The sequence below is a fragment of the Populus euphratica genome, unplaced genomic scaffold, assembly GCF_000495115.2.
Source record: "Populus euphratica unplaced genomic scaffold, PopEup_1.0 scaffold213.1, whole genome shotgun sequence".
NCBI lineage: Eukaryota > Viridiplantae > Streptophyta > Magnoliopsida > Malpighiales > Salicaceae > Populus > Populus euphratica.
The window spans coordinates 407,431-429,339 of NW_011499916.1; the positions used below are offsets into that span (position 1 = coordinate 407,431).

General features: G+C 31.6%; 2 protein-coding genes and 1 long non-coding RNA gene across 6 annotated transcripts in view; all 3 read left to right on the top strand.

Moving 5' to 3' along the window:
* Positions 1-284: 284 nt before the first annotated feature.
* Positions 285-2,831, top strand: LOC105134593 (uncharacterized). The gene is made up of 4 exons (XR_844019.1): positions 285-636; positions 1,568-1,663; positions 2,443-2,476; positions 2,557-2,831. It is a non-coding gene; the product is annotated as an uncharacterized LOC105134593 (long non-coding RNA).
* A 1,778-nt stretch (positions 2,832-4,609) lies between these two features.
* The window catches only part of LOC105134590 (tetratricopeptide repeat (TPR)-containing protein), a 31,184-nt gene continuing 13,884 nt past the window's right edge, over positions 4,610-21,909 (top strand). The window contains exon 1 of one of the 4 annotated variants that reach the window (XM_011039051.1): positions 4,610-4,793. The gene's annotated coding sequence lies outside the window, so the exon portion shown is untranslated. Of the gene's footprint in view, positions 4,794-4,949; positions 5,026-5,090; positions 5,139-21,013; positions 21,171-21,909 lie in introns of those variants that run through there. The other 3 variants (XM_011039054.1, XM_011039053.1, XM_011039052.1) reach the window with 3 other exon arrangements.
* MEF7 (Tetratricopeptide repeat (TPR)-like superfamily protein) lies at positions 11,208-15,287 on the top strand. The gene is made up of 2 exons (XM_011039055.1): positions 11,208-14,823; positions 15,224-15,287. Exon 1 carries the CDS (start codon positions 11,352-11,354, stop codon positions 14,625-14,627), a length of 3,276 nt encoding a protein of 1,091 aa, XP_011037357.1. The 5' UTR covers positions 11,208-11,351; the 3' UTR covers positions 14,628-14,823; positions 15,224-15,287.

Here is a 21,909-nt window from a genome sequence, read left to right on the forward strand (position 1 = left end):
GGGGCCCGCTAAATAAAAAAATGCTTTTCTTAGGTTACCATACACTTAATTTACGCGGTTTGCTTTAAAATGCTAAAGCTACCGCGTAAACAAACACCCATTTAAAATGTCAAGAAATAAAATAAAATAAATATTTGTGGCTGGGCTTGTAAGATATTCAGTAGATTATGGAATTAGTCATGATACACGTAAGCTGGCCCGAACACCCACGTTAATAAAAATAAAAAAAAACTTCCTTGTCCAAAGGACCCGAACCGAACCCTTTGTCTACGACAAGCTTCGCCCTGTCATCTTTTCAGCGCATTATTCGGTTAACCGTTTTTTCATTTGGTAATATTTCCTTGACTTACGGCAATGAACACTTCCACCTACAGGCTTCCATCAGCTACTAGAAACCCTAACAATTAGCATAACCTTCCTGCCTCTCACAAAAAGCCGCCGCCTTGCGTTTCCCTTTCAATTTTCAACTGCACTGCCATCTGCGTTTCAGCGTTTGTCTCCATCTAAATTCTAGCCAAGCACCAACCCACCTCTCCATCTCCCTTGCTTTTCTTCTCTCTTTACTTCTGCACAAGCCTCCTCTATTCTAGCAAGTTGCAGCAGAAGGAGAGGGCTCCTTTATTAGAGAAAAGACAGGTAAATTTTGTTCCTTTGGATTTCAAGTAATCAGTTGCATACTTCTTTTATTCCGTATTTATTGCTTTAGATTTCAAGCAATCTGTTGCATACTTCTGTATGTAGTGCTTTGGATTTCAAATTGAGATATATGCTAAGAAACTTAAGCTAGTTACCCAAATGCCTATATACACAGAATTTTCATTATTCCCAATAAATGTTGAGCTTGAGTTTGAGGTGTGTCTGGATTAGCAAAATTCTACTGATCATGCATAATAGAGGATTTTCTAGCTGTTCTGGGCTACACAAGCATATGTATAAATAGATTAATTGTTGAGAGACTGTAATGGCCACCAACCATAAAACTGTAATGACAGCCGCTCTAACTCCTCGTGCCCACATACTGAAATCCTGAAGACACCTCTGTTTCGCAGAGTGTCCGTTCTCTGCTGCGGCAGTACTGCACTCCAGCAATACTATTAGTGAGAGACTGCGAGTTAGATGTAAATATACATTTCACCAAAAAATAAAATAAAAAATAAAAAAGCTCATGCTAAATTATTAGTCTTTTGTTTACTGTTTATAAAAAAAATCTGTTTGTATTGCTTTTAATTAGAAGCATATTCCGTATGCATTGCTTCTAATTAATGGAAAAGAAAATGCAATTTGTAATGACCTCATCTTCCTTGTACATGTGTTCTGTCTTTAAAAGATAATCTGCACGCCTGATATTTAATGGGTAGATTTTTATTTTGATAACATTAGTTTCCAAGACAGTTAGCAAAATGTATTGTAGGCTTTTTTCTTGCTTTTGCATCAATTGGCAGAATAGTAGGCATAAATCAAGACAGTTGAATTGCTAACTGTCACCTTTTCATCAATGAGTTAATTAACATCTACATAGCTGAAAATAATTGCCTGATTGATGTTGTTGTTGTTTTCTCAATTGCAGATGGATAATGGGGAAGATCCTACATCAAATGAGTCAACTGATTGTTTGTAAGTAGTATTGGTGGCTTGGTGCAATCTTGGAGTATAATTGTTTTGGGTAATTAATTTACTTTACCTTGTTAATTCCCCTTAAAATTTTGCTTTGTTAATTCTTTGAATAGTTGAACTCTAATATGTTGCTAATTTGCTAGTATTTCTTTATAGCATTATCCTTGCTGGAATTTTTAGATGCTGGTATTGCTGGGTTTTTTCCTTCAAACCATGCCGGATGTTTATGATAATCTATTGCTAGTTGCTAATGTATCTGCTTGTTAATGCTAACTTTTCTAGTGCGAACACATCTTTTAATTTGAGGTGTCCAAATTTGATCATGCATCTTGCATATTGCATACTGCATTGATTTGATTTGGATTTTCATAGCTTTCATCATGTTAAAGATATCAAGATGGGAAGCATTTCAAGTTCATTGTTATTTGTTACTGATATGTATTTAAGGTTAAATCCCAATTTTAAACATCTAGCATTTAAAAGACCTGAATTTAACTTGAAAAAATCTGGTTTCTTGGTTTAAAAAGAAAATTTTAAAGTCCAATTTAATGTAAGCCAATTTTAAAAAATTCAAAAAAAGCCCATATATGATGGGATTAGGTTTCCTGTTTTTTTGGCAAAAAAACCGGATTTAACCGGACCGGTTCGGTTGGACCCAGATTCTGTCCGGTTCGGTTAATATTTGATAAAATTAATATAATTCGGCTTGGTTGGTTTTTTGAGTCTAAACCAAACCAAACTGTGAGCACCCCTAATTAATTAGTCGCTGCCCTAATTTCCTGAGAAGAGCAGCCCGCCACTCATTTCCTTCTTTGTTATCTTTTGCAGAACAATAACAACCAACAGAGAGTTATAATCACAGGTACTCTATCTTCCTTACACTACATACATTTTTCTGTGTTTTTCTTTGTTGAGATTTCTTATTGTATACAATTGCTGCAGATTTTGAATGATTCCCTTGTTTTTCCATGCTTTTTAAGCTCGTCTTGGAATTGGAACAAATAATTGAAAAAAGTATTCATTTGACAGCCATCCTTTAGATCACCACTAATTTGTTTTGGGTCCATAGTTGATTGCCTGTAGGCACGATACAACACTGGAAGAGCTGTTACAACTTACAAGTAAATCAAACTCATTTCATTTAAACATAAAGAAAAAAAAGGAAGATGATTGAAATCTCTGTTAATATTGGAGTGATTATGGATTTACTATTGGTAATGGTTTCTGGGTTTGTACCTTTTTCCTTGTTTTTTCATTGTGGCATCGATGTATTTTGTCTGAACCCTGTTGTGGAAGATGTAGCTGTCTGCATATATCTTGGGGATTCACTTCTAGAATAGGAAGCATATCAAAGATGGAATGCTAAAGTTTCAGAAAGTTCATATTATTCTGTTTCGGTTTGGGAGCTGAATAATGTCTTTGGGAACTGAATAATGTCAACTAGAATCGAATTTCTTTCTATAATTGCACTTTGATGTTAGAAACCGTAACTTTTGAATCTAACCATTGAAACATCACAGTTATGTGGTCTTTTTTGTTTTCCCTAGCATAAAGAAGATAAATTCCTATCAAAAGGTGCTGTTCCTTTGCATTTCAAGGCTCTGACTTTACCATTTCTTGGATCTTTTTTGCAGAGAACTTGTTCATGCATTTATTTATTCTAATCAGACAATCTTTGAATCTGTTTTCAGTCTTCTTTTTTTTACCTTTGCAAACATTAGTATTATCAATTCATTCTGTACGTATTTTCCACAAAATCTTGAGCTGATTTTGTGTTTGTTCACAACTATTTCCTTTCCGATAATTAAGTTGCGAATTTTAAAAGTCATTTTGAAGACAAATGAACCTTTAAATCTATTGATGGTAATTAATTATGCTAATATATATGTTAATGTGATATTTTATGCTAAAATAACCATATTTCTGGCAGCAATATTTCTCAAAGTCCATCCGCCGTGTGCTCCAACTAATCAAAGATCACAGAGGCCCTAATTTCGGTCTAGCAGGTGAGGATTTATACTTTTTAAAACAGCTTTTCTTGTGGAAGGCAAAATGCAGAGAAATCTTTAAATTAAAAGTGGGAGAAGTATTTCCAAACCTATGACTATATTCCAAAAAATTTGTGCGCAGTTTGTCCTTGAGTGGTGATCACATAATTGAGAGGCCCTAACCTTCAACTTTGTTGAAAAACTTCGTAGAAAATAGAAAAATGCTACTCATATTTTCTGGCAATCAAGACATTGAGGACCTATATACATGGGAAATCTACTTTAACATTGTCCTAAATCGTTCCAATTTTATTACTTTTCTCTGACCATGCCGCACATTTTGATCAATAGACCATATGTTTATACTTCATCTGTATGTATCTCGTGCTATGTGAAAATATGCTTTAGATTGTCAACTTGAAAATTAATGAAATCGAAGTGAGAAATACCAAATAGACATCCATTGCAATCAAGACTCCTTTTCATCGGATTCATCAATTCCTTGTATCACGACATCAGTTTCTGGGTCCGGACCACATATAGTGAACTTGGAATTTAATATGGGTTAATAACTAATAAGAAAAAAAAGTGACAGATTTGAGGGAAAAATTTTTCATTACCTTTTATTTTTTTCCATATAGCTATAAAAAATATGTGAATTTGTTAATAAAAATATAATGAGTCTTTACCGGATTTCATCGGGCAATTACAAACCCAAGTTTTATCTACTTTAAACCCAGTTAGGGTCATGAGTCAGCCAGTTTTGGGTTAACTCGTTGGTCCAGACCAATAACTATGATGCTAGTTATATTTGTATTGTTTGTCTTTTTGCAATTTAGTTTCATCAAAATTTTAATATAAGGTTGTTAAAATTACGAGGTAACTTAATAATTTTAAAAATTAATTTGTATTTAACATCTAAAATCAGATAAAAAAATCAAAAACTAATGAAATTATACTGTAAACTTCATATAATCATGCAAACCCATGGATTTACATCAGTTTTATTTTATGAGTTTTAATGGAATAGAAATACTAGCTTATTTAACTCCGCTTCCTCCCAAATTAAACCAAAAAAACCCCAGCGCACTTCCCTCTCTCAAATCACCTCAGACCCATCTCTCTCTCGCTCTTTCTGTGGTGTCATTGGATCAAAAACTTGGTAGTCTAAGGGTTGGTGCTGGTAATTTGGTATGCAATTTTTTCTTTTGTTTATGTGGTTTCTAGATTGCCTTTTGTTTCTGTTCGTGTTTTGCTCGTGTTTTTTATTCACTTGACAGCCTTTGTTTTTTGTACTCTCCTGTCATTTGGCCTCCTGTTTTATTTTCTTTTAAGCCAGCATTTTCACATTCGTGGCCCAGGACTTCATTGCGCAGGTTAAATTTGGGTATATAAACTATTTTTCCTTGAATTTTTATCTCGGGTGAACCTCTATCTTCGTCTTACGATTTTGTTCTTCCTTTTGTTTTTTATTTTTCTTGCTTTCATTGCCTTCGTTGCTGGTGTGGGTTTTGATTATGTTATTTGCGTTTTCTGGTCACCTTTTCTTCTACTTTGAGCCTCCACTCGTTCTCATCTTTTCTTCTATTTGCTGGACTGTGCAGGAGTTTTCTGAGGTTCTTGGTTTTGTTTCTGTGGTGTCTGAGAGAGAGTTCTCCAGCTGTGGTTTGCTCTCTGCTTGATTGGTGTCGTCACAAGGTTTGTTTTCTTTCTTTCTCTGGCTGCCCTCTTAGTGTTTGCTTTTTTCCCTCTGAGATTTTGCTGGAATGCTAAATTGCTAAACTCTGTAAAATGGAGGTACAAAACAGTTCATGGTTTATTCTTGACCACCCTTTCCTTTTCTTAATTAACACTTTGATTTTGTTACAGTTAGGGTGTGTTTGGGAATGCACAGCCGGTTCCCTCCATTTTTGAAATTCCTTTTTATTTAAAATAGGTTATAGAAAAAAAATTCAACATGTTTTGATTGAGTTTTTCTCGAGCTAACCGAATTATGAAATAACCTAAATTTTTAATTGAGTCAACTTGTTAAATATAATCGATTTTTAAAACCGTACTTGATACCAATTCATCATCCAAATATATTAATCCCACAAGTTAAAGGGTGAATATATTAAGAATTTGAAATCCAAAATTATTAAATTATACGACCTTTAACTACTACTAAGTGCCAATAATTAACTTCTTAAACAGTACTTAAGACTCATCTTCTGATCCTTTCCCTATTTTTTGAAAAACTTCTACTAGTGGATTATTATTACAGTAGCCACAAAATAATTTAAGCCCAGTCCAATTGAATATGTATTGGGCTCGACCGGCCCATAAGGCCTAATTAAATACAAAGTCCATTTGATTTAGTTATACTCTGGAGTCGTGTTAGTTTGTTTTGATGACATATGCGCCTGCTTCTCCTCTTCTCTCTCTCTCTTCTTAATGTTCTCTTCAGTCTTCACCCCTCGGTAGAGTTTGAATTGGCGGCACGTGGTGTGAGTTATTTGCTCGTGTTTAAAGACCCTTGATTTACTGTATCTCATCTAGGAAATATTTTCATTTCTTCGTCAGAGGTACTGTAGTTACTCTGTTTTGTTAAACCCTAAATCATCTTAAAGTTGTTCTCTTTTATGATGTTTATGTCTCGCATTATGGTTTATGTATAAAGTTCAAGTGGTTTAGTATTACATCTAGTTTTGAATGCTAGCTGTTGATTTGTAGATTATAAACAATACCCTTTAAATGGTTCTCTTTATATATCATTACTTGGACGGTTTTCTGAGTGTGGATGTTGAATAATCTATTACAGATTGAATCTATGTTTTTGAAGAAATTATGGCATGCTTGTCAACATTTCAAGTTTTGAGTTTTTCAAGTGCTAGTGTAGCTATTGGATATCATACTGAATTAGGCATTGGAAAAATGATCCCTTTGTTTGATTTTGGATTTCATTTTGAAAGTTCTAGAATCCTTCTTGCTAGATTGCGTATTGGTATGTATTTTCAATTTATTTTGGCTGGATGCTGTTAATGTCGACAAAATGTGGTGGTTTTTTATTTTTTTTGTAGTCTATAATTGAAATGGCATTTTGTAACAAATTTGGGAGCTTGGTGAGGCAGAGCATATTCCAAAATGGGCAAGTCCCAGTGGGTCCTATGCTGAACTCAATTCGCTGCATGCCATCAACAAACCTTTTTATTCGAGGTGTTGGTCAATGGCTGTTGTTTTGAATGTTATATGTTGATGTGTGTTATGCATTTGTGCTTTGCTATTGATTTTGTTATTTGTGTTTTAGGTTTTGCATCTGGAGTGCCTTTTATTGATGCGTGCTTGTTTCGTCTGAAGCAAAAGAAAGAGAGTCTTTCAAACAAAAAAATCTGGACACGCAGATCAACTATTTTACCAGAATACATTAATAATTATGTACGAATTTACAATGGAAAAACTTTTGTTCGTGTTAAGATCACTGAAGGGAAGGTTGGCCATAAATTTGGAGAGTTTGCTTTTACACGAAAAGGAAGAGTTAAGACAACTCTTGTGAAAGGAAGAGGTAAGACAAAGAAGTAGGATGTCTTGCATATCCATAAAAGCGCTCATGAAGGCACCTTTACAGGCATTTAAAAGACCTAGCATCAACACATTTGCGGTAGACAACTTTGCTCCAAAAAATAAGGTGCATTTGTGTTTTTGATAAAATGGTTGGTGGTATGTTTTAGCACTTGTAGTTGAATAAGTGATAAAATGTTTTTACAAGTTGTACTTTTATTAAATTCCATAACCGAAGAAAATGAGTCCCAAGTTTTTCCTCTGGGTTGTCTACTGTAAAATGATGCTAGCTAACTGATGGGTTAGATTACTTTTGCAATCGATACAATATCTTTCAAATTATTCTCTAGTACTTGGATTCGTTTTTGTTGAATTTGGTGGCTAATTGGCTATTCAGGTGCTTCATGCATTTTATAATTTATAATTTATATTAATTTATTTTTTATGATATAATCATAGCATCATAATCTAGCATAATAGATTGATCTGAATCATCTAATATATTATCATTTTAAATATTTATTTTAAATTATATTATATTTTATTAGTTGGTCCAGTTGTTTTTGGATCCTGCCAAGGTAATCATGCCACATAGTTTAAAAATATTTCTACTACAAAAAACATTAATAATACTTAAATATTTTTTTATATTAAAAAACCTTTTTAATCCATCTAAAGTAGCATGTGTCAATGAACACTGTTATGTGGAATCGGGGCAATTTTACCCTTGGCTAAAAAAAAATTTGAGGGGTGGAATTGTTTTTTTACCATTATTTAATTCTTTATGTGAAGTTAAATTACTTAATTACTCCTGCTTCAAAATTATCTTCCAGGAGTGCATTGGTTTTTTTATCATCTTTTTTTTTTAAAATGTCAAGTTAATTTAGGCATTTTTGTATTTTAATAAATATTTAATATAATTTTTTTTATATTATTGACACATGAAGGGACATCTAGTTAGTAAATGCCATCTTTTGTGATGATATTTCAAAGGTATCAGCATCCTCTCCATGATAGAAGGACTGACGTGTGCATCAAATGCACCTTTGATTTGGCCCAAACAAGTGTCTTTACAATATTATTTATACTTAAACAAACACCTCTAGTGAACCTAATAGACTATCATCAATCCATAATAATAAAAAAAGCCTGAATCTTCTTAAATGAAGCCTAAGACATTAAAATAAAATAAAAATAATAATTCTAAATTGAAACTCTAATTGTTATCCATGATAAACTAGGGTATAATAAAATCCTTGCTTGAAAAGAAATTTTGATCAATTAGATGTGTTGTTGTCCCTTGTTATTTCAATTAAATAAGAAAACTTCTTTAATCAATTTTTCTTCAAGGGTGCCACAAGCCTTTCTAAAGAAAAGCCCATGATTTTGAATTTAAATCTAGAAAGTTTTTTATCCTAGAATTAAAATTTATAATTAAATAAATTATAAATTTATAATTAATCAAATAAGAAAGTCTTTTGATCCAGCCTTGTTTGCACTTGGAATTAAATTAATTAAAGTTGATCTTCACTTATTAATGTTATTTTTTAAAAAATCTATCTTGATCTAAATATTGAGAACATGCTTATTGAATATATCTTTAATCTCATTTGTTTTTTATCTTATAATTTACCCAATTAAAATTTATAATATATCCTTTAATATAATTGTCATTGTACTATATTTTTTTTGGAATTCAAGAAAATTTTACTTTTTAAAAAGTGTATTTTATAAATATAGATGAGTGAGTAAAATCTCCATTGTCTTAGATTTTTATTACATGTGCACATCTTGATTCAAACTCAGTACCTACCATACAAATCTCAAACTCTTTATCACGGGAAATCATCATACTACATCACTTCAGCTTCTCATCCTTACAAAGGCTTTCGTTGAATTGCTGGGAAACCATAGTCATGTTGCTGATATTCCGATGCCAGAATCATGCATCTGTTTTTAGCCTCTCTTTTTATAGTCTTTTATGTTTTGATTTATTTTATATTAGAAGTTATGTTATGTTTAACTTTTATCTTTATAAATATTTCATGCAAATATAATTTATTTATATAACGTATTAAAAAATAATTTAAAGATAAATCACAATAACTCTTTGAAGCAACTTGAAATTAAACAAATAACTATTATTTAAAAATGGTGAACTAAACAAATTTAAAAGAGTTATAATTAAAATGGAAATAAAATATTAATGTCAAGCAAAAATAAATAAATAAGAGCACGGTGTTAATTAAAATTAAATAAATAATTATTTTAAAAAAGAAATAATTGGACACTGACAAGGCAAAAACCTATTTTAAAAAAGCATATTACATTGCCTAAACAACATCCTATAAATCCTTACAAACCTGTTTTTAACCCTAAAATAACCTAAAATCTCTATAAAAAAAATTAAAATAAACAAATTAAAATATTATTAATAGTGATTTTTTTTTTTTTTAACTTGGTTAAAGGATAACCTCATCTTTGTCGGACCCCCCTATTAAAGAGAACCCCACTAACACTTTTTTGTTAGCCAAAATATTATCATTCGATCACTTTCTCTCTTTTTAATATTTTTTTTAATGATTTTATTTTTTATTTCTTAATATTTAGGGACTGAAACAGAAAATAAATAAAGTTTGGAATTGCAACGTGAAACCCTAAAATATCAAAGGATCAAACAATAGAGAATCTAAAACCTACATGGAGCAAATTTGTTTTTTCCGTGACAGTGTCAAAATGATGTCTGCTTCGTTTTGTTTTTCTATTTTTAATTACAAAATAAATTTTTATTTTATAAAATTAATCTTCAATTTATAATCAAAATATACTTTGTGATAAAATAATAAAAATAAATTTCAACATGCAAGACTATTCTAATTGAATTTGGGGATGAAATTGTGATAAAAAATTTGAGAGCCAAAAAAGAAAAAAAAGAAATTACATTACAATGCAATGAACAGTAACCGACCCCATGATCTATAAGTTTTATTAGTAATTTACTTATGCTATCATAAAATTTATCTTAGCACTTCATTATTACAATTATAACCATAATTTAAAATAAAATGCATTTTTCTTGTTCACTAGTATACTCTCTATCATAACTCATTGTGGATGTCCTTGTTCCTATAACATTTTTTTTTCTTTTTCATTTTGGGTATCAATATTTTTTTCTTTGTTATTTCATCCTTAAAAACAAACTTAAATTGGATTGGGATGAACTCGTGATATATTGTAGGGTTGTATTATTTTTTATATAAAAAATAATGTTTAAATGATATAAATATTTTTTAAAAACTTTTTTTATTACTTGGGTTATAGACTTTAATAGCTTAAATAAATTGATTTTATCTTAATTAAATGATAAAATAATTGACAAAGATAGTAAACAAACTAAAATTTAAATAAAAAACATAACCATTCATGTATAGGATGACTAGATTGGGAATTTTCTTAAAAACAAATTAAGCCTCAACTTTGATATATCTCGTGTGATATGATGTGGGATTGTATTATTTTTTAATAAAAATTAATTTTTAAATAATATAAATATTTTTATTAAAAAAATAAAAATTTATTACTCAAGTTGTAGACTTTAATAGCTTAAATAAATTGATTTTATTTTAATTAAATTATAAAATAATTGACAAAAACAGTACACAAAAAAAGATTTAAATAAAATAATTATGATATTGCTTTTTTATAACAATACATTAAAATAATCTAAAAATATCAAATAAATAAATTTAATTTATTTTAATACCTTTAAATCACAAAAACAAATAAAGATACTGTTTGGAAATACATTATAGACTGCATTCTTTTTTAAAAATATTTTTTATTTAAAATTATTATCTTTTTATATTTTAAAATTATTTTCATGTTTTTATTCTTAAAAGTAATATTTTAAAATTATTTTCATGTTTTTATACTTAAAAATAAATAAAAAAATATTTTTAAAAAATACTTTCAAAAAAATATTCTCAGAACCTTAGAATGATTTTTAATATATTTTTTAAAAAATACTTTCAAAAAATAATTCTCAAAACCTTAGAATTACCTTTGTCTCTGCTCTTCAGAGTTCACACCCCTTCCTAGAAACCAAGAAAAGCCCCGTCACCTCCCTAACCTTCTTTCTTTCCCTTCACTATCTTTGTCAAATTCCAGCCTTTCTTGCTCTCTGTCACAACTTGATCCCTCCAAATCACGCCTATGTTTCGTTGCTTCTTGAAATCCATCCACAAGAAGCCGTTCTTCCTTAACAATTCAAATCTTTCCGTCACTTTTCCCGCTACTGCCTCCCCTCCTCCACCAAAACCACTGCAGAACAACAAAAACCAACCTGCTCTTCTCTCTAAACCCCAAAACTTCATTTCACCACTCAAGCAATCTCCTTCTCTAATCCCATTGAATGACCTTGTTAATCACTACAAAAGATCATCTCATTCTCACCTAAAAACAGTACCCATTTTCCCAAAAGTCTCGAATTTGGGTTCTTTCGATGATTTGATTGAACATTTAGTTTCTAGTTACAAGCACTCGTGCTGTCCGAAGGATGCAAATTTGTTTCATTTAAATATTCTTAAACATGGGTTTGATTCTGATTTGTTCTTATGCAACACCCTTATCAATGTGTATTTTAGAATTGGTGATTGGGTTTCGGCACGAAAGTTGTTTGATGAAATGCCGGATAGAAATGGTGTTACGTGGGCTTGTTTGATTTCTGGGTATACTCAGAATGGGATGCCTGAGGATGCATGTGGAGTTTTAAAAGAGATGATTTTTGAGGGTTTTTTGCCTAATCGTTTTGCTTTTGGTAGTGCTATTCGAGCTTGCCAGGAGTCGATGTTATGTGGGCTTCAACTTGGGATGCAAATTCATGGATTGATTTTGAAGTCACCTTATGCAAACGATGCGTCATTGTGTAATGTATTGATATCCATGTACGGGAAGTATCTGGGATATATTGACTATGCTCGTAGTGTTTTTGATGAGATAGAGATTAGGAATTCTATATCTTGGAATTCAATCGTATCAGTTTACTCACAAAGAGGAGATGCAGCTTCTTGTTTTGAACTATTCTCAAGCATGCAAATGGCAGATTCAGGTTTAAGTCTGAAACCTAATGAATATACATTTGGAAGTTTAATAACTGCTGCTTGTTCTTCCATTGATTCTGGTCTGTCTTTGCTGGAGCAGATACTTGCGAGAATTAAAAAATCTGGATTATTGGCAAATCTCTATGTGGGGAGTGCTTTGGTTGGTGGGTTTTCAAGGCTTGGATCGTTTGATTATGCTAGGAAAATTTTCGAGCAGATGACTGCAAGGAATGCTGTCTCTATGAATGGCTTAATGGTTGGTTTGGTCAGACAAAAATATGGAGAGGAAGCTGTTGAAGTATTCAAGGAGACAAGACACTTGGTTGATATTAATCTTGATTCATATGTGATTCTGTTAAGTGCTTGTGCTGAATTTGCTCTCCTGGATGAAGGGAGAAGAAAGGGTAGAGAGGTTCATGGATATGCAATCCGAACTGGGTTAAATGATGCCAAGGTTGCTGTTGGAAATGGGCTTATTAATATGTATGCTAAATGTGGTGATATTGATCATGCAAGATCAGTATTTGGGCTCATGGTTGATAAGGATTCAGTCTCATGGAATTCCATGATTACTGGTCTTGACCAGAACAAGTGTTTTGAAGATGCAGTCAAGAGCTACAATTCAATGAGGAAAACTGGTTTGATGCCTTCCAATTTCGCATTGATAAGTGCTTTGAGTTCATGTGCAAGCTTGGGTTGCATTTTGCTGGGACAACAAACACATGGGGAAGGTATCAAATTAGGACTTGATTTGGACGTTTCAGTTTCAAATACCCTTCTTGCATTGTATGCTGAAACTGGACGTCTAGCTGAATGTCAGAAAGTTTTCTCCTGGATGCTGGAGCGTGATCAAGTATCATGGAACACTGTGATTGGGGCATTAGCTGATTCAGGGGCATCGGTTTCTGAAGCTGTAGAAGTTTTCTTGGAAATGATGCGAGCTGGATGGAGTCCTAATAGAGTAACCTTCATAAACTTACTTGCTACCGTTTCATCTCTCTCAACATGTAAACTGAGCCACCAGATACATGCTCTAATACTGAAATACAATGTTAAGGATGATAATGCCATTGAGAATGCTCTTCTGGCGTGCTATGGAAAGTCTGGAGAGATGGAAAACTGTGAGGAAATCTTTTCTAGAATGTCTGAGAGAAGAGATGAGGTTAGTTGGAATTCAATGATTTCTGGATATATACATAACGAACTCCTGTGCAAGGCCATGGATTTGGTCTGGTTAATGATGCAGAGGGGTCAGCGATTGGACTGTTTCACTTTTGCCACTGTTCTTAGTGCTTGTGCCACTGTTGCCACACTAGAGCGTGGAATGGAAGTACATGCCTGTGCAATAAGAGCTTGTTTAGAATCTGATGTTGTAATTGGGAGCGCACTTGTTGATATGTACTCAAAATGTGGAAGAATAGATTATGCATCGAGATTTTTTAATTTGATGCCTGTGAGGAATTTGTATTCGTGGAACTCAATGATATCAGGCTATGCACGCCATGGGCATGGAGACAATGCTTTGAGGCTTTTCACACGAATGAAGCTCAGTGGTCAATTACCTGATCACATTACCTTTGTCGGGGTGTTGTCTGCTTGTAGCCACATTGGTTTAGTTGATGAAGGGTTTGAATATTTTAAATCCATGACTGAAGTGCATGGACTGGTTCCTCGTGTAGAGCATTATTCATGTATGGTTGATCTTCTTGGACGGGCTGGTGAATTAGATAAGATAGAGAATTTCATTAATAAGATGCCAATTAAGCCTAATATTCTTATTTGGAGAACAGTTTTAGGCGCTTGCTGCAGAGGAAATGGTCGGAAGACAGAATTAGGTAGGAGGGCTGCTGAAATGCTGTTCAATATGGACCCTCAAAATGCTGTGAATTATGTGCTTCTTTCCAACATGTATGCTTCAGGAGGGAAGTGGGAGGACATGGCGAGGACCAGGAGAGCAATGAGAGAGGCGGCGGTGAAGAAGGAAGCTGGATGTAGTTGGGTAACCATGAAGGATGGTGTCCATGTTTTTGTGGCTGGTGATAACTCACATCCAGAAAAAAGTTTAATCTATGCAAAACTCAAGGAACTTGACAAAAAAATAAGGGATGCAGGATATGTGCCCCAGATAAAATTCGCACTGTATGATCTTGAACCAGAGAACAAGGAAGAACTCCTGAGCTATCACAGTGAGAAACTTGCAGTTGCGTTTGTTCTCACTCGCAGTTCAGTATTGCCTATTAGGATAATGAAGAACCTCAGAGTTTGTGGTGACTGTCACTCTGCCTTTAAATATATATCAAAGGTTGTTGATCGTTCAATAGTCTTACGTGATTCAAACAGGTTTCATCACTTTGAGGATGGTAAATGTTCATGTCAGGATTATTGGTGATTGACCAGCCAGCTTAGTTTCTTGAAACATTGGTATCATTATCAATAATTTAATAGCATGGGATCTCCTTCGATGTTTGGAGTGATGTCCATTCTGGGAAAATGATGCTGGACACAAGAAGATTTAAAGTGTAACAAGAAAGAAAGAAGAAGCTACGAAGGAAAAGGCAGAGAAGAAAGGAATGGGGTTTAGAAAAGCCTGCATTTTTGCAATTTTTTTTCAATTCATGAAATTAAATCATAATGTCAAGAAAATTACATGTAAATACTAAAACCCTAATCAGAATCAAGGCTTAAACACACTAACTAATAATTTTTTTTATTTGCTGGCTGGTTCGTTTTGTTAAATTGTTGTGTATCTTTTGTTACTTTCATTAGTTGTCTCCAAACGATGACTCGTGAACTAAAATGTGAGTTGTGATGTAAGGTTGTGTCTTTGTGAAGAATTCTACCAAAGTCATTACAAGTTGTAGTAGCAAGACAATAGCACTGTATGTTCAATTTAATTTAATTTATTATCATGAATTTCTTGTCCATCAGATTTAACTTGGTAATGCTAAGTAACCTGCTAAGAGGCTTTTATGATTTGCTGTATAGGATATCTGAAGATAACGCTAAGGAATTCTCATTTTCAAATCCTGCTTCGGTCCTTGAAAAACGAGGAAAAATTTCCTGTATCCCAAACTGATATCTCGTCCAGACTTAAGTATAGCTGATTGGATACTGCCATGAAGGGGAACAACTTGGTGTAGTTTATGACCTTGAACCAGTGGATACTGTATATAACCTTGAATGGCAAGGTACTCCTTTTACATTTTCCCAATAGACCATATGTTTATACTTCATCTGTATCTATCTCTTGCTATGTGAAAATATGCTTTAGATTGTCAACTTGAAATTAATGAAATCGAATTGAAAAATACCAAATAGACATCAATTGCAATCAAGACACCTTTTCATCGGATTCATCAATTCCTTGTATCTCTACATCAATGTCTGGGCCCGGACCACAAAAAACTTTGTTTCTACTTCAAAGAGCCATTTTGTGCAAAATGCCAAATGTTTGTTAGAGCTGATAATTATCCGTTCACATCACTTGAATATGAGAGAGGGTGTACGCGTTTGACTACTGAATACCCGCTTCCTTTCTGCTTTGCATATTTGACGAGTGAAGTTGCATTTTGAGATTTCATTAGGATTATTTTTAGTTCCAACCTCCGTCGGACTTTCTTTAAACTCAAACCTTCTTAAGCTCTTTTTTGGAAGATTTTTTTTTCACAAACTCTTATGTTAAACTGCTGTCATGAACATCTACCTTTATTTTTTTTTCAATTTTAGATAGTTTTACTTGGCTACGGATAATTAAGGATGGTGTCATTATTTTTTATCATGTTGTTTTCCCTTTGCTTTTCCCTTTGCTTTTAGAGTGCATCTACTCTCCTCCCCACTCCTCTTTTGGTGCACAGTTCAGTAACTTTCCTTCTTTTTATACAGGACTACAACCCACAATTGATTGATTTTGGTATGTTCTCTGGTGGAATCCTTCCTGAACGTTGGTATGGAAATGGATGTGATGGTTACGTGGATGACTGCTATAAAATTTTAGGTATGAAGGATTATGCATGCTCTTTTTCCTGTTTATTAACAGATTAATCAACATTGAAGATAAATCTGCCATTCTCACTGGTGATCATAGGATTTATATATTAACAGAACGCAAAAGAGAGCATCAGAAGGTGGTGACCAGATCACATAAAACAACCTAACCACATTTCACAATATAATAATAAAAATAGAATGATGACGATGCACACCACCCTTGGATACCATGTTAGGTAAAATAGCTGCATGTCCATTCGTCAATCCTTGAATACAAGTCGACTGTACCATGTCATGTGCATTTGTTCTTGTTCAAACTCTTTTAAAGAAACATATGGTACAGAAATCTTAGAGGAGCCTAGCTGTTAAACATTTGAAGCACAAATCCATATTTTGTCTTGAAATGATACGTATGCAGATGCTAACCTTTTTATGTTTCGTTGGAAGGCTCCCTGCGCTTTAAGCTGCACAGTTGTGGGGTTTGGGGTTAGGTCTCTCTTTTCCCTCAAACCCCCTACTGCATATCTAAGGATTAGAAGGATTAGAATCTTAGACCAGTAGGTTATATCCAAGATTTAACCCCCAGGCATTGCCCATGGAGACATGGAGGATGGGACGCAGGACATGAATGAATGGACGACGAGTGAGTATGAAGCAAATTGTTCACTTGTGCGCCTAGAAGGAGAGGGGTTCATATTATGGTGATGGACTGGAAATTAGCAAGCTGGCAATGGAATCCAACAATGAAGCAAGTTGTTAAGCGATTACTGATTTTATTTGCTGTTCTTAGACATGCTGATGATCTTGGCATCGAGCAGATGCTCTGCGGTGATGATTAAAAATTTTAGAAATGCTGCTTAATCTATTGTAGGTGATAATGCTGATGATTCTAAGTTCAAGAAAGTTAATGTACTTTAACAATTAAATATTTTGCGTATTTATCTATCTTGATAAGAACAGATGGAAAGGAAAATTTTGTTTTTTTAGATTAATATGGGTGTTCGGGTCAGCTTGCGCGTACCACGATTAATCCCACGGGTCCTCAAGTTAACGACCATGTAAGCCTTCAGTGGCCATCATATGAGCAACCAAGGACTCGAACCTAAGACCACAGAGAAAACAAACCCCTAAAAGCTATAATACAACTGTTGTAGTCAGTTTGTTTAAAGTTGGAAACTTTGATTTTGTTCCTGCAAAATGACAGTTTTTGGCTCTCTTTTTAGACTTCAAGACTGAGGGAGGAAAGACGGGGAATTCTGACGTGTATGCATATGGTATAGTACTCCTGAGCCGGATATCCAAAAGAGTTTACAGAGAAGGTGTGGAGGATGGGACGCAGGACATGAATGAATGGACGAGGGGTTCATATTATGGTGATGGACTGGAAATTAGCAAGCTGGCAATGGAATCCAACAATGAAGCAAGTTGTTAAGCGATTACTGAATTTATTTGCTGTTCTTAGACATGCTGATGATCTTGGCATCGAGCAGATGATTAAATTTTTTAGAAATGCTGCTTAATCTATTGTAGGTGATAATGCTGATGATTCTAAGTTCAAGAAAGTTAATGTACTTTAACAATTAAATATTTTGCGTATTTATTTATCTTGATAAGAACAGATGGAAAGGAAAATTTTGTTTTGTTTTTCTTTATTGTGGTAGAAGATATGGAAATTTTTTATTTTTTTTTCCAAGCTGAATGCAGTCGCTATGAACACATTATTGCTGTTCAGTTTTAGGAATCTTGTTCCTTTTTTCTGTTTCTTTTCTATGAACAGCTAATCGTTTCGAATTTTTTTTTTTAAAAATACTTTCTCATATTATGTTTACTCGGTTTTAAACCATATAATTTGTTTTGGTTAATGATAAATAGTTTATTTATTTTTATGTTTTTAAAATATTTTTAAAATAATTAAAAATAATTTTTCATTTTAAATTAATATTTTTAAGAATTTTCAAATAATCATTTTAATTTATTAATATGAAAAATAATTTTAAAAAAAATATAAAATATTATTTTAATATATTTTTAAATAAAAAATATCTTAAAAAATAATTATCATTATATTTCCTAATACTTTCCAAAAAAAAGGATGCCAGCAGCCTTTGTACGGTGATTGCCAGCAGCCAATGGTCTGGGTTGGTGGTCCAAACATTTTTTATTTTTTTTTCCAAGCTGAATGCAGTCGCTATGAACACATTATTGCTGTTCAGTTTTAGGAATCTTGTTCCTTTTTTCTGTTTCTTTTCTATGAACAGCTAATCGTTTCGAATTTTTTTTTTTAAAAATACTTTCTCATATTATGTTTACTCGGTTTTAAACCATATAATTTGTTTTGGTTAATGATAAATAGTTTATTTATTTTTATGTTTTTAAAATATTTTTAAAATAATTAAAAATAATTTTTCATTTTAAATTAATATTTTTAAGAATTTTCAAATAATCATTTTAATTTATTAATATGAAAAATAATTTTAAAAAAAATATAAAATATTATTTTAATATATTTTTAAATAAAAAATATCTTAAAAAATAATTATCATTATATTTCCTAATACTTTCCAAAAAAAAGGATGCCAGCAGCCTTTGTACGGTGATTGCCAGCAGCCAATGGTCTGGGTTGGTGGTCCAAACAGAATAATTTTTTTTTTAAGATATTGTGAGTTTGTGATGTATTATATTTATTGTGTCAGAAAATATTTTTGCATTAAGATTTTATAAAGTAAGAATTGATTAAATTAATTAAAAATTATTAAAAATTATTAAAACAACAAAGATTAAATTTAACAAATAACTTTTTTTTGCCTTCTTACTATTCACCGGCCATGAAAAATTGTAGTTTAGTTATTTTTTACTTTTTCATTTTAACCCTCTGATTTTTTAAAATCTAACATTTTAGTTTTAAAATTCAATTGTTTTATGTATAATTTCAAGGAAGAGAGAGTAATTGGAAAATAAAATATCAAAGAGTGGTTCGAAATAGTTTATTTATTTTTATGTTTTTAAAATATTTTTAAAATAATTAAAAATAATTTTTCATTTTAAATTAATATTTTTAAGAATTTTCAAATAATCATTTTAATTTATTAATATGAAAAATAATTTTAAAAAAAATATAAAATATTATTTTAATATATTTTTAAATAAAAAATATCTTAAAAAATAATTATCATTATATTTCCTAATACTTTCCAAAAAAAAGGATGCCAGCAGCCTTTGTACGGTGATTGCCAGCAGCCAATGGTCTGGGTTGGTGGTCCAAACAGAATAATTTTTTTTTTAAGATATTGTGAGTTTGTGATGTATTATATTTATTGTGTCAGAAAATATTTTTGCATTAAGATTTTATAAAGTAAGAATTGATTAAATTAATTAAAAATTATTAAAAATTATTAAAACAACAAAGATTAAATTTAACAAATAACTTTTTTTTGCCTTCTTACTATTCACCGGCCATGAAAAATTGTAGTTTAGTTATTTTTTACTTTTTCATTTTAACCCTCTGATTTTTTAAAATCTAACATTTTAGTTTTAAAATTCAATTGTTTTATGTATAATTTCAAGGAAGAGAGAGTAATTGGAAAATAAAATATCAAAGAGTGGTTCGATGGTCACATCACGCCCTCTAAAAAAATTAATTTTCATGTTAATAGATTCATTTAAGAGTTTTTATATTATTAAACCCAGTTTGGGTTCACTGGAATAAAAGGACAGGTATTGAAATAACCTGATCAATCATAAAAATTATAAAAATTATAAAAATAATTGAAGTTTTAATATTTTATATAAAAAAATTAAAAAATAATTTATATAAATATAGATTATATATGTTATAAAAAAATAAAGTTTAAAAAGTTATTTAAAAAATAAAATTTAAAAGGTTATTTCAAAAAAAATTTAATTTACATTGAAAAGATAATATTTTTATTTTTTAAATTGAAGTATTTAAATAAAAAAATTATTATCTGAAAAAATATAATTTTTTTATGAATACAATATATATATATATATATATATTAAGAGACTTTTCATTTATACATTAAAAATATAAAATATTATTTTAATATTTATATAATAAATTTTAATATAAATTAATAACCAATAAAAAAATATGACAGGCTTGCGTGCATAATAAAGTTAGGCAAAACAATAGAAAGATTTTTGGAGAAAAAAAAATCTTTGATTTGCCTTCATGTTGAGAATATTTTTTTCATATAGTTATAAAAAAAATATATGAGTTTGTTATAAAAAAAAAATATAATAGGTCTTTACCAGATTTTATCGATCCAATTGCAGCCCCAATTTTAACTAAACCTAGTCAGGATCATGGGTTAATAGGTTTTGGGTCAACTCACTGGTTAGACCAAGTTTGATATTTGTGATTCTAACTATTTTTGAATAGTCTTATCTTCTTACAATTTGATTTCATCAAATCCTTCACCTAGGGTGTCAAAAAAGCAAATTAATTAATTATTTAGTGGTGGTCAAGTGATAAAGACTTTGAATCAAGGAGTTTGTTCTCTCTGTGGTTTCAAGTTCGAATCCTTGGTTACTCATATGATGACTATTGGAGACTTACATGGTCGTTAACTTCAGGGCCCGTGGAATTAGTCATGGTACGCGCAAGCTCACCCGAACACCCACATTAATTAAAAAAAAAAAACAAGTTAACTTAATGATCTTAGAAATTAATTTGTATTTAATAAAAAACTTACAAACTAATAAAATTAGACTCTTATCTGGTAAACTCGGTATAATCATGCAAACCCGCCAATTTACATCAATTTTATTTTATGAGTTTTAATGGAATATAAATACTAGCTTATTTAACTCCGCTTCCTCTCAAATTAAACCAAAAAACCCCCAGGGCACTTCTCTCTCTCAAACCACCTCACACCCATCGCTCTCTCCCTCTTTCTGTTGTGTCTTTGGATCAAAAAGCTTGGTAGTTACTCAATTCTTTCTCGTTTTCCTTGATTAGTTGGAATATCAAATAAAAAGTTTTGGGTATATATTGACTATTACGTAACTCTCTCGTTTTCCTTGATTAGCTGGAATATCAAATATAAAGTGTTGGGTATCTATTGATTAATTTGCTACAAAATTCATTAATTTTCTTATGTTTTCAGAGTTGCTGATATATACCACTACTGGTTGTTAATGTTTGTGTCATTCTGTTACACTTCTGGTGCATCCATATCCTGTCATGCTACTGCTGGTTTTTTTCGTTACCCCTTTGAAATCTATTTTTGCTTTAGATCTCCATGCCAAGTTTATATGATTGTCTATCTACTTCTCATCATGATATAAGCATATCAAGGCAGCATAATAAAACAAAGTAAAAATGCTACTATTGCTGCTACTGAATGGTAATTAATCATGATGATATTTAAATGATAGCTTTTCATAACTTCTGCTATTGTTGCAAATGCTGCTACTTGGGTTGTTTTTGTTTCTTTTGAAATACCTAGTACCTAATGCAGCTGCTATAACTACTAGTATTTTTACTTGGACTATATATTTTACGATGCTTCAATTTCATACCAGAAAAAAATTACTTATGATTTTATGTTTTTACAATTCGAATTTACATTGTATTTTCCATGAGTCTTAGTACACGGGGAACAATATTCCCCATGTCTTTTAGAGTATTTGTAATGAATTTCCTTGCCTCGTGGCATTTT

What these genes read in the sequence shown, in the direction of transcription:
- MEF7 (XM_011039055.1), top strand. Translation starts at nt 11,352, where the DNA reads ATGTTTCGTTGCTTCTTGAAATCCATCCACAAGAAGCCGTTCTTCCTT.